General features: G+C 46.3%; 1 protein-coding gene across 1 annotated transcript in view; it reads right to left on the reverse strand.

Moving 5' to 3' along the window:
* Positions 1 to 4,770: 4,770 nt before the first annotated feature.
* The window catches only part of insrb (insulin receptor b), a 73,754-nt gene continuing 65,209 nt past the window's right edge, over positions 4,771 to 13,315 (reverse strand). Inside the window, exons 19-23 of the mRNA XM_012924392.5 lie at positions 13,020 to 13,130; positions 11,933 to 12,095; positions 11,717 to 11,846; positions 11,495 to 11,629; positions 4,771 to 11,415 (exon numbers count right to left, since the gene is read on the reverse strand). Coding sequence (XP_012779846.2) covers positions 11,061 to 11,415; positions 11,495 to 11,629; positions 11,717 to 11,846; positions 11,933 to 12,095; positions 13,020 to 13,130 — 894 coding nt within the window. The 3' untranslated portion in view covers positions 4,771 to 11,060. The remainder of the gene's footprint in view (positions 11,416 to 11,494; positions 11,630 to 11,716; positions 11,847 to 11,932; positions 12,096 to 13,019; positions 13,131 to 13,315) is intronic.

Genomic DNA, 13,315 nt, shown 5'->3' on the forward strand with positions numbered 1-13,315 from the left:
TCAGTCCAGTCATCGTAGCATTTGCTGTTTTTCTTGGTCCACTTAACACTGACCTGTGAATCATTCGAGCATGCAGAAGACGCCCAACTCAAAGGATGAGCCCCTAACAGGAAAGCTAGCCAAGAACCAATTTAAGCACTTTGCACTTTCGGGCCTTGGGAGGAGAAATCCAGCAAAGACCCGACACAGGATGTGACGGAGAATAAAGGTCCAGTCATGCCAAATACTGACTTTCAGGCTTGTTCATTTGTACAAACCTCTTGCTTCAGACCAGTTAGCAGACGCAGCTGTTTTAGAGAAACAAAAACAGAAAAGGAGAAGGAAGCATACGCAATGAAAGTACAGGGTAAGGATCCATGCTGGGTTTTTCTTAGATTCAGATTCACAGGGAAACTGCACATTACAGAAAAGACCAAGTCTAACAACTAAAGCAGTAAGTTTGAGCTAAAAACAGGAGGTACTGTACCAACCGCTGACTGCTGCAGCTGCTAGACATGGGGCTTGGCATTTCTTGCAACTATTTCCTTTGCACCAGCGTCGCTGCGGACGACTGTCAGTGCACATCATGTGGAAGACTCTCCCTACTTTCCCACAGATGACACGGCTTGAAGCGTATTACAACCGAAATGTGCTGCACATCGTCTCACATTTGATCCACCGCCAGTCACAACCTGTCAAAGTTTATAAAAAAACTAAAAACACACAAAGTGCACTTACGCTGGATGGAAGGTCACAAGTGGCAGCGTGTAAATTCCTCCTGTTGGCCAAAAGAGTGAATTAAAGGCAGAAAACCCCCAAAAAACAGATGCTTTAAATCCTTCAGATGGGACTGTTCTGCAGGAACGTCGGACTCAAACTGAGCGCATACAGCCAAAACAGTTGCCGTCTCTCAACCCGCTTCCTCTTTCTTTTCTTTCCCCTTTTTTCTGTGTGTCATTCTGCTCAGCTGAGGAGAACCGCACTCTGAATGGCCCACACGTACAGTTTGACACATCACTGCAGCAGCGTGATAGCGCAGCAGTGTGGAAGCGTAACCAGAACGAGTGACCTGTTGGCAGTAAACCTTTGTTACTCACAAAAACAACGTCTCACTCCATCGAAGAGCAATAGTTTCGTCACCGACCATCAGCACACACATATACGCTGAGATGTAGTTTGACGTCTCTGGTGTGTTTTTCTGCTACTACATCTTCTCATTGTGCAGCTTTGTGCTTCCATGCAAAGCATTTACATAAAACAAGTTGGGGAGGAACTAGATGTGCTTATAGTGGTTTCCCTCAGTGCATAACGACGAACGCTGCACTGCTGCTCTTTTACTTTCAGATCTTTTTCTGAATCAAAACTAAGGCTTGTGCAAACCGGCCGTGCAGTCTTTGTGTTTTTCCCCTGAAACCCAACCTACATGCAGAGAATGGAAAGAAAAGTATTTGCAATGTGCAGCTTTAAGACGTCTCTGTGCTTCAGAAAAACACACAAACCTATTGTAGTTATTTTTTTCATTAAGCTTAAATTGGCCAGATGGGGGTGCATCAGTTACTCTTCTGCTTTGCAGTGCATGGCTTCACCACAACAGGTCTCAGGCTGAAAAACACGACGACGAGAGCTAATAGGTAAGACTTAGCTCCTCCTCAACCACCATCAAGATACCACTTTGCAGAGCTGTTTAGGTACATGACGATTTTTATCAGCTGCCAGCCACGGCTCTGCGTCTGAACTAGGATGCTGAAGTGTGAGAATGCTTCAGTAATGTTGAGTCCAAATGTACAACTTAAATGTTTTTCCATTTTTATTTACTCCTTTCATTCAATCGTTGCATCTACTTTCCATTTTCTGAGAAAAATACATTTAAAAAATGAGGGACAGTAGAGTGCTTCTCTCCTGACCTGACTGATGAAGATCTGATCCAGAAATTTACATTTGGATTTGTCCCTTTGGTGTCTCTCAGACCATTTCCCGTCTTTAAGAATGGCTTCCTGACAGCCACGCTAACACCGAGACCATTTCTGACGAGACTTCAGTGAGCAGTAGATGGGTCGACTGAAGGGTCAGATCCATCTCTCAGGTCCTGTGTCATCCTTGCAGGACTTCAAGGGCATGACCTTCAGACTATCATGGATGCTATCTGCTGTGCATTTGGTTTTTTAGGCTTGTCTTCCACTTGTCCTGTTTACTCATTTTTTTAAGAATATACTGCACATCACACCAAGATAAGCCAGGTTTCTTTGCAAATCGTCTTGTTGGGGTCATTTGAGGCATCAGTGTTTGAGAAAATGCACAATTTTCTTAACCTTTAATATGATACAAAAGCAGCCAAAGCAGTCTCTAGTAACCGTTCTGCACACCGCATTAAAAAAAAAAAAGAAAAGTAGTAGTCAGCAGATTATGATCTGTATGCAACATTACTGGTAGTGATGGTCCAGTGGACCCTAAAAAACCCAGAGGGCCCAAATGAGCATCAGGTTGCCCTTTTCGCTCAGAGTAATTCAGCTGATGACCAACTTTCCATGAAAAGAAGCCGACGAGGATGCTGAGCTCTGCCCCCCCCCCTGGCCTCCAGGAGCGCCCACAAATGCATCCAACCAGCATCTTAAAAGATTTCTACAAATTTGAGCTCCAGGATCAGAAGCAGAAGAAATGTTAAAGCAACATGACAGCTGGGAGTGCTTTTTTGTAACAGGATGGTGAAAGGAGCCTCCTCAGAGAAAGGACTACAAATCTGTGGTGATGTCCTGCTAACCCAAAAACTCCATCAGCTCATTTTTACATGCTGCCACAGGACATCCACCTGGTGTCACCTGAGCCCGCACTGCCAGCTAGTCCATAAACTCATGTTTTATATTTATCAGATAACTTAAAGTAAACAAGGAGGAAGTGCTGAAGACAAATCCAGACGAAAACAACCACAGGGCGACTATAGTCACACAGCTTCCTCCCATCATGTGAAAATACTACCAGTATCTCTGGATCTGGGAAACACAGAAGTCCCAGCCAGTACTCCCAGTGCTCCCAACACTTCAACCACATGGACAACACACCAAGATAACAAACGGTCCCGAAAGGAAAACACGATCAGCAGTTTTCCTGTGTGAAATAGTCGTAACTCAAACTGCGTGACTGGCAGGTTTGGAGCCAAACGTAGGGAAGCGCTCGGAAATACAGCTTCACTGCTGAAACAAGGTAACTGTTGGAACGCAAGTACGCCAAATATACCAGGAATACGAGGAACTTGGAACTTACTACAGGACACTAGGAAGACACAGCAGAGACGACAAGGGAACAGGTGAGGAACACAGCTGAGCAGAATCTAACTGAGGAGACAGAGGAAGTAAAACTGAACATGACATACATGGGACAAGGACCTAACAAAATAAAACAGGAAGTAGCTAACACAAGGGCCAGAACTTAGACAGGCTAACTTGACAGAACAAAAGGGAAAACGAGCGACTACAGAGACCGGCACAGAAACACACACGGGGACACAAAGATGGAGACTAGACTCATTTCCACAGGAGACAGAGGACACGGCACAGAGACAAAACTAGGACAGCCCGGACAAAAAAGGAAACTAACACAATCAACCATACAAGAAACCAAAAACTACATTTGTTTCTATTTCTTAAGAACCAACAGCCCAAAACATCTCACTCAAAAAACCAATTAGCTTAACCAATCAACTTGTTCATTTGCATAACAAAGAAATGAGGTCCACATGTAAAGGTGAAGAAAAGCAAAACAAGAGCTAAACTAATGAATAATAGCATCAAGGCATTCAAACCAGTGACCAGAGCGCAGTGAAACCAAAGCAAATAAAAACCAAGTTGGAAACCTTCTCCATATAAGATGGTTTCCAACTTGGCTTTTATTTGCTTTGGTGATGTGCAGGATGTCACTTCCTGTAATAGATGACAGAAGCAAATCATTAGGACCTGAAAAGGAGGAAGCAAAAAGCAGACCCGACCACTGAAACCACAAAGCCTGGCGGCCGTCACTTATCTTTGGCACTCGATTCACTCGCATAAGTAGTTTTTAGAACAGGTGGCAACAAAGTAACAGTCGTGTTACTGCGTCAAGTGTAGCTGCTCAGACATCTGGATCCTTGGACACAAAATACACAAAGATTCATTAATGCAGCTCTACGTTTATTTATAAAGTCACTGGTGTCGTTTGTATTGTATTTGAAGTTCCTCTCACTCGTTACATTTAATGAATATCCTGATTTAATCAGTGACAAAACCAACAAAGAGGAGCGTCTGATGCTGTTGCGCTCCACAGGGTTTAATCATCACTCATCCCAACGGCAGATCCTTCTGTTCTAACCCTGTGCTGCTTTTTATATGGCAGTGACAAAGGAGTGCTCATGTGAGATGAGTTGGATGAAGGCATGGTGACATTATCCAACAAAACTTTATTCTGAGACCTTCGCAGTAATCAGTCAGACGCTCACGTCCCAGTTTAAAGCTCTTTCCCAGGCTGGGAGCTGAGACGAGAGTCTAGCTCTGGATCAGACCGAGTTACAGAATAATGAAAAACCATTGAGCTCTTTTACGGATTTGCTGCCTTGCCCAGCTTTAAATGTTGGAATTGAATCAACCTGCAGATAATGTTCATCATTTTAATGGAACAGAAAATATTTCCCCTGAAATGCATCAGCAGGGTTCAAGTGTTAACAGCAGGAAACAGGATGAATCCAAACCTCGATAACGTGACTGAAAACACAAAGTGTGCGATCAGTTTAACTCCCCAAGCTGACAAAGTGCACAAAGACGCATATTCTCCAATAATTTTATTCATAATTTTAATATAAACAGTTAATTGTTGAATAATTTACACACAGCAAGATTTTTATTTTCATATCATTGCAACACTTTCTGTACACGTCACTACTTGGCTCTCCTTTGAAAACATAGAAAAAATAAATTGTCAAGCGTTCATTTCGTCATGGCACATTTTTGATCCTGTACAATATGCATGTGTGTGTGTGTGTGTGAGACTGTGTAGTCGATATTTTGTGGTACATAAAGATAATGGCACATCTGGATCCAGTGTCAGGGATGAAGCGATCTCTTGCGGGTTTTGGGGCGAGGCGTCCTTTTTTTGTTGTTTTTGTGTTTTTGCACTGCACATACACACATATACACCTGCTGTATGCGTACACGCCGACATTTCAACATAACATATACACAACATATCCCAAAAAGAATACATCAGCATATTCATCGCCAATAAAATGACATTAACAAAGAGGTATCCTGCAAGACAACACAGAGCATTCTGGGGACCACCTATGTGCACGAGGAGAGAGGAAACGTGAAGTAACAGGAGGACGAAGAGAGCGCTCGTGAAGATCTCAACCGAGGACGACGACACACTCGGACCGAGCATCGCACACTGGTGTGTAAACTGGAGCAGACCACTGGACCGGCGGGTGACTCTCACAAGCTCGTCCTCATGTCTGTCACCTGACAAAGGGCTGCGACACACAGGACTGGAAGTCATTCATAGGAGAGGTTCAGCCTTTACGCTCGTATAAAGCTTGTTCATGTTATGGGGGAACACCAAGCTGTAGCACAGAGGCAGCTAGCTTAGCACAAAGTCCGACACTGGAGAACACGGCGAGTGTGGCTCTGAGCGAAGCTACCAAGCTCGTTTCCACCAATCGAAGACGAATAAAGCCCATCAGACAACATTTCAATTTACTTCTGCATAAGTCACATTTTTAGACTTATGCAGAAGTAAATTGAAAAACCTAAACTAACCTAAACTAAACTAAACTGTCGAGCTGAAATTCCGAGATACTCAATTTTTTTTGCTCCAGTGGCAGAAACAAGCTTCCATACAGGATAAAACACACTGCCTGAAACAACACTAGCCGCTCTCTATGACATCACAAAGAGCCAAGAGTAGAAAAAAGTCACAGGGATTGCATGCACACACACTGAAGTCATTTTTTGGGAAACTTTAGCTTAACTCACCCCGTAACAGCTCATATAAAAATAAGCGACTAATAGCTCCGCTTCACCTCTCCGTGAGGGAATTCACCAAAACATGCACGACTCCTGTGACAGCCTTCCAGCTCTGCAGCCGAGAGCCTGGCGGAGGACACGCCTCTCCAATAACACGTTTTCTCTTTAGCTTATTCAGGATTTTCTCGCTTGTGTTTTTTTGTTTTCTTCTTCAAAATAACGCACAGTGGTCTTTTCCAGTTTGTCCACACTCACAAAGAAACAACAACAACAAACAAGTTACTTGGAAACATTTTCACACTAAAACACCTGCGACAGGTGAAGCGTGTGTGACGTGAGAAAGGCTTTACGGGTGACAGGGTGGCGTGGAGGCGGGGGCGGGCCGAAATCGCACGACCTCTCGGGCCAACATTCAGGACATGCATCGGACTAAGAGCGGGGTCGGCGTGCGGAACATTTCAGGCCGCGTACTCGTGAAGCTGTGAGACTGCAGCCGCGCAATAACAGACTTCTCTGTGTAGTGGGCTGCTTCATGAAAAAAGAAAAAGAACCTTTTTAAATTTAGAAAAAGTTATATACACATTGATAACAATGTTAAATTCAAAATGTACAAGAGTAGTAAAAGTTTACAGTCAGAAAAGGTCGTCGTATTCGGCCTCCCTACTTTGGCTAGAAAAAAAATAGATATCAACATCTCTAAAACGTAATACTTTTCTCTTTAAAACAAAACAATAATACATACAATGCTTTGTTCTCACCCTGTGCTGCGTTACTAGCATGCTCTGTCCAACCAGAGTTCAGCAAAACAAAGCCAAACTTCCCTAAAAGTGAAGCGCTCTCGTTTTGTTTCCAGGGACGAGAAGATCTGCTGCTATTTACACGTAAGAGCTTATTATTGGGTTCATTCAAAACGAAAATGACAAACATACAAATCGTGCAGCAAACGAACGCACTTTTCAATGTTTGTGCGCTCACTTGTTTGCGTGACTTTGGGCTGTCAAAAAAAAAAAAAGCATCAAATTATCTGCTGGTACAGATGTTTCATCTTCATGCACAAAGCAAGCCAGAGCTTAGCAGAGCAGAGACACAAGTTCAGCTGTTATTTTCTCTCCGCGTGGAGGGAAGGTTAAAAAGAAAAACAATGATTTCCTAAAACAACAAAAAAAGCAGAATCGTTTCGCCAAGAACAAAATTTATGTGATTTTCATTTCGTGTTCGGAGGCGGGAAAATCCTCTTTTGTGATTGGTGGACTGTCAGGGGCGGTTCTGCTCAGGAGGGGGTCAGACGGAGCTTTAGGCACTGTGGGTTGGCGCAGGAGCGGGGAAGCCGTTTGTCCTTGCAGCCCTGACGCGCAACGCTCCCATCCGACCACTAGAGGGCAGGCCACACCAGATCACGTGCGAGTGGAGCGGTCCTGACTGATTTCACAGGCTGGGAAAAACTGATTTATGAGAAGAGTGTTTAGGTTTTTGTCGCCTTTTTGCAAGGATGCTGAGAACTTGCGCTTCAGTCAGAGCAGATGAAAGGTAGGTAGGTAGCTCTTCCTCCTCCTCCTCTTTACTCTCCAACCGTAAGCATCGGGCCGCCTCCCTGAGACGAAAAAGTTACAATCGAGATTTCAGTTAATAGTTGTTATGGCACACAGGATGGTCCGAGTCCCTTTCAGAGGCGGAGGAGGGGGTGGGGGTTAAAGTCCTCCTGTAAGCAGCCCGGGCGTCTGCGTCTTGCCACGACAGACCCAATCCACGGCATTGACAGGAAATACAGGTCATCACTCGACATTCACAGTAGAAAAAGCAAAAGCATACGCACAGAATGAAATCAGAACAGAGAAACAAAAGTACAACAGGAGGAGACTCGAGATGTGAACACAGCGACTGTTTCGACCGCACGGAGACAGTTCGACGCGCCGAAGAAGATAAAGCAGCGTGAGGTCCACGGCTGAGCTCGGTCAGCCTTGGCTGCGTGAAGGCAATCACAGATATGAACAGAGTCACGATATTATTGGTTTTTCTTGCCAGTGTCACGTTCTCTGATATCAGAGCCGCTTTGCGCACAGCCCAGAGGCCCGGTGAGCGCGGAGAAGGGGACCAGTAAAGCTACGGTGCTGCTTCCAGTGACCGTGGGAAGCTTTGTGTGAAGAAATGTTCATGAAACGTGCAGAGGAGAGGGGCGATGAGTGCTCTTAAAAACGCGACGCGCGGGCTTGAACATAAGATGTGAGAGTCTATAAGAGCACGCCACGGACGCAAGACGGCAACCTGGGAACCCATCCATGACTCAGGCTCCGCAGACCGATTCCTCCGTGTGCACTGAGGTAGACTCCGGCCAAACACACAGACGACAATCATCACTAACTAATTAACTAACGAGCACTCCTGCCGCTCACCACCGCCGACTCCATCTCTACAGCTGACCAGCCTGCAGCACTTACTCCACCCTCAGCGGCTCTAAACATGCTGACGGTGTTCTTGTTCACAGGATGATGATCATAAGAAAATGTTCAGAGCTGCAGATGTGCAGGAACACGCGACGTGCCGACTCTGAGCGGCTTTTGGCTGCGCGATCGGATCGTGATGCAGTTGGAATATTTCACGACGCACACGCAGCTGATGTTAGTCTGCTTTTATCTTTCCAAACAAACTACCACCGGCCCGCGGCTTTCACTCCTCAGTATGATGAACTAAAAACAACTCCATCATTTCCGGCCCCCTTTTAGTGGCCACGGCGCAGACTCGGGCCGATCCGCGCTCGGTGTGATCGACGGTGTCTGCAGCAGAAACACCGCCTCCAAAAAATATGAGAAAGCAGTGAGTCGTCTGTGTGTGTGTTGAACTACAGCCAATAGATTTAGCCTGGAAGAGGCTCAGGGTTTGAGAAGGCACTGGTAAATATCTGGAGGCAGCTTCCCGGCGGTCTCTGACTCGACTCTCTGGGTTCTTGGTGAGAGAGCAACGCTTTGGCTGTGAGTCTGTTCAGTTTGGCACCCGCACTGCTCTGTGTGTTCAGGGGGAGAAGAAGATCCGCTGACTATCGGCTGATGCCTGAGGACCACAGAAGAGCGGCCGCGGGCTGGCCCGCTGCGAAACACCGGTGACCTTTGGGCTCTGGATGAAGGCGGGTCAGTGAAAGGTCAGCCGTAAGGACACTTGACTTGTTTTGAACTCTGGATCAGTGGACAGGAATGTTTTTGAATCATCATCAGGAGCAATTTGACAAGTTTCTGCTTGTGTGAATGTTCAGAAAAATCTGTCTGCCACCGTATGTGTTGAAGTCATCTATTAAGGAGGAAAATCAAAAAGCGAACGTCTGTCCCTGTGTGATAGTGTGAGCTCTGCCAACAGGCAGGAAAGGCTCGAGGGAACGAGGAGCTCCAACTCAACTGGAATGTCAGACCTGAGTGAAACAGCTGCTGCACACAGTCTGCAGTGATAGCAGGGAGAATAATGGGACTAGCAACCAACTGGCAGCCCCCCCTCCCTGTGCTCTCTCAAAAATACAGGGAGACTGCCCCCCCCTCCATCTGCAGGTGGAACTGTCCGTATGTCTCCTTCAGGCTTCGACCACAAAACCTGGAATTTTCCACCAGGCTAATCTTGAACATCAGCAGCAAACAGGACGCCTCAGGGAGACCAAGCACGGGTGGAGGGGCAACGCGTGACTCTGATAACCCCCTCCATCTAACGCAGAACGCCTCCCCCCCCACCCAACCGCTGCTGTCAGTTCATGCTCCGCCTTTACTCCGAGCAGCACCGCGCCGTCTAACCTCGCCAGCAGCTGACACAGACGGGCAAACCGGAGAAACCACAAAAATAAATAAAAAAATGAAAACCGCAGGAACAAACACGTGGGAGCCTCAACGCCACCGAAGACACGAGAGACGGCGCACCCGGGCACGCCGACCTACAAACGCCTCATAAAGCTTCTTTCTCTCTCTTTTTGGTTGTTTTGTTTTTAGTTTATTTTCAAAGCTGTAGTGAAGTCTTGAACTATTGTGCACTTTGAGAGGAAAGAAATGCAGTCAGCTTACAGCATTTCCAGGTTTCCCATCCAGACAAAGACTAAGAGGGAGGCGGGAGGCCTAAGACACGGAGAGCACTGCCGGTAGGTTGGAGCGATTTCTGGGGCGATAAAAATAAGGAAGTAAAAAATGTGAATAATAAACCCGACGAAACAAAGAACAAGCAAAGCTCCTGATGGAAAATATTACAAACTATTTACAATGCCATCTATTTTATATATATATAAAATATTGGTAGGGAAATACCAATATTCCATATATATGTGTATTATATATACTCATATAATTCTATACCCACTAAAATATATGAAAGCAGCAGTTATTGGTCAGTCTGAGGGACTCTTTTTGTCCAATTCTTAACTGTTTAAATATCCTTCAGCCTTGAGGACACAAAAAGAAACGTTTGAAGCAAATAAATTAAAAGTTGTCACCAAACACCCGACGAATCTGTCGTTTGGAATTCTGCAGAAGCAAAACAAACAAACAAACAACAAAAACATTCCTCTAGGAATAGATGTTTGTTCTACCATCAAGTCTTTGCAAGTCATCCCACTGATTAAGTCATTGTTCAAAAAGGACAAGTAGTGTAGACACTTTGTTTACAGGCCACGTACACAAAGGCCACTATCTGAGTAAAAAGAGGGAAACAAAATAAAAAAGCACAGAATCGTGGAAATGCGGATCGGTGGGAGAGGAGGAGGGGCGAGTCTCGAGGAGGTCGAGCACGAGCAGCCTTCTTGGTTGTCTAAGGTTTGTTGTGTTCACAGTTTTCTGTTTTTTCCCCGTTTCCATCACAAGGAGTCGTGGAAACGCGGCGTTAGTGACGAGCGATGGTTTTCTGGTCTGATGTCTTACACCACGTTTGCATCATCTTGCCTGTGTTCTGGAGCCACGGGGAAGAAAATAAAAAGTCCTGAGATTTGTGTCTCTTTTTTTGTTTTTTGAAGGGCTTCTCTGAAGAATAAGAAAATCACCATCATCGAAAATGATGAGAGGAACACGAAGGAGACAGAAAAATAGATCGGAAAGGGGAAAAGGGAAAGCTTCAAAGAGTTCTTTGAGGAAACGGGAAGTGTTAGGAAGGGCTGGATCTGGGCAATGATAAAATTCTTCCATTTTTCTTGCCACCGTTCATGTGTGTGTAGGGGACGTGCTCCTCATAGTTCCCCCTCAGGGCCACCGAGGGCCCGCTGTCCCTGGATAAGCTCTCCTCTCTCTGGGAGTAAGAAGAAGGGTCCAGGGGGATGCTTTCCATGTTGTCCAGGTCTAGGTCAAACTCCTCCGTCTCGGGGACTTTGTTTTCATCACTGTAGAAGAAGGAGACCTCCTGGAAAGACGGGTCCAGGTCGTCCCGCAGCATCTCGATGATCTCGAGGAACGTCGGACGCATCTTGGGATTGTACTGCCAGCACATCTGCATGAGGCTGTGCCTGGGAAGAGGGATGAAGAAAGGCCAATTTAGTCTTGTGTAACGTGGACGGCAGTTTTCCCAGCTCCGCATCTACTCACATCCTCTCAGGGCAGTTCTCCGGTCGATCCAGGAATCCTCCTTCCATGACGAACTTCAGCACCTGCTCGTTGGACAAACCCTGGTAAGGCTGCTCGGCCAGCGTGCTGATCTCCCACAGCACAACACCGAACGACCTGCAGATGTACAAACGCACAAACAAACGAGATCAGGCCGAATGACGTGCGGCTGTACGGTAGGCCACTGTGTGAGCTGTGACTCACCAGCAGTCAGAGTGGGCGGTGAAGACTCCGTCCTTCAGGGACTCGGGTGCCATCCACCGGACAGGAAGCAGGCCCTTCCCTCCTTTACGGTAGTAGTCCGTCTCATAGATGTCTCGTGTCATACCAAAGTCTGAGAGGAAGAGCGACGGAGACAAAGGTTAAGACAACACCTCCAACTACGCGGCGGTATCGACAACACCAAACACGTTCTGGTACCTCCGATCTTGACGGTGAAGTCCTCCGCCACCATGCAGTTCCTGGCTGCGAGGTCTCTGTGGACAAACTTTTTAGCGTTGAGGTAGGCCATGCCGTCGGCGATTTCTGCAGCCATCTGGAGCATGTCTTTCAGAGTCGGCGGTGGGGAACCAGACGGGTTGTTCTACAAACCACAAACAGGTTAGACCCACTCACAGCTTCCCGCAGGTAACGCTGTGCTGGACATCTGCTGAAATACTCGGGCGTAGTTTTCAGTCACGTGACCGACTCGCTACGCTGGCGAGCTAAATGTTACTGCACGACTACTTGGATCATCTACCCGTGGAGGGGAAATGAAGACAGCGATCCATATTCTGCCCCAATACCACAGCTACTGTCTGGCATTTTAGTTAAACTCAAAGATGTTCGTAGGATTGGTGGAGTGCAAAGGTGGGGTGGCTGGAGCTCAGGAGGTAGCCTAAACCATACCCATCCCTACTGCCAACTGGAAGGTTGGTGGCTCGATTCCCAGTCTGCATGCCCAATATCTCTGGGATACTCTCCGATCCATCGGCGTGTGAATGTTAGCTAGAACACACTTTAGCTTAGAAAAAAGATCCTGTATGAATGGGCGACTGAGGCATGTTGTATAAAAGAGTAGAAAAGCACTACATAAGAACCAGTCCGTGTACTGTTCAGGTTACTTGGAGCAGGAGCAGGTGAGTCTATCGTTTACTGATCACCATCTTCATTACTGAGCCTTAGCAGAGGAATCTTAGCTAAAATCATAACACGTGCAACTTCTTTTCACCTGAAATTTTATGAACAACCATTAGGCGAACCAAATGGCTGTAGGCTTTACTGCACGTCCCAAATCATCAACACTGCTGGTGCATGGGCCCATCGGTCTGAGTGACTCGCTATACACAGGTGGAAAAACCCAGAGTTTGTAGAGCCCTAGTTTGCTTAATTTTCAGCAAACAGGCTTCAGGGAGTGCATCCATATGTAAATAATACAGGTATTAAACCACATGAGTGATGTTTGGGGGCGGGGCTTACATACCAGAGTGTGTAAATAGGTGGGAGCACACTAATCAGGACTACATACCTCAGAGTCTGGCCTGAGACTCCGCAGGTAGCTTTTCAGGTCCCCGTGGGTCATCAGCTCCATCACTACCAGGGTGGGCTGACCTTTGGACACCACGCCGAGCAGACGCACCTGCAAACAATTCATCGTGTTAAAACGGCGCGCTCAACTCTAGCAGTAGACTTTGTAGCCAAAATTTCAATTTAATGACTAGAAATGATAAAGCTACACCTCAATCTGATTTTTACAGCTGACGTTTTAACCTTTGGCAGTTAAACTAGTGATCAGCCGGCTCTGTAGGTCCACAGTAACAGTTA

Source organism: Maylandia zebra, linkage group LG23 (assembly GCF_041146795.1).
Source record: "Maylandia zebra isolate NMK-2024a linkage group LG23, Mzebra_GT3a, whole genome shotgun sequence".
NCBI classification, from domain to species: Eukaryota; Metazoa; Chordata; class Actinopteri; order Cichliformes; family Cichlidae; genus Maylandia; species Maylandia zebra.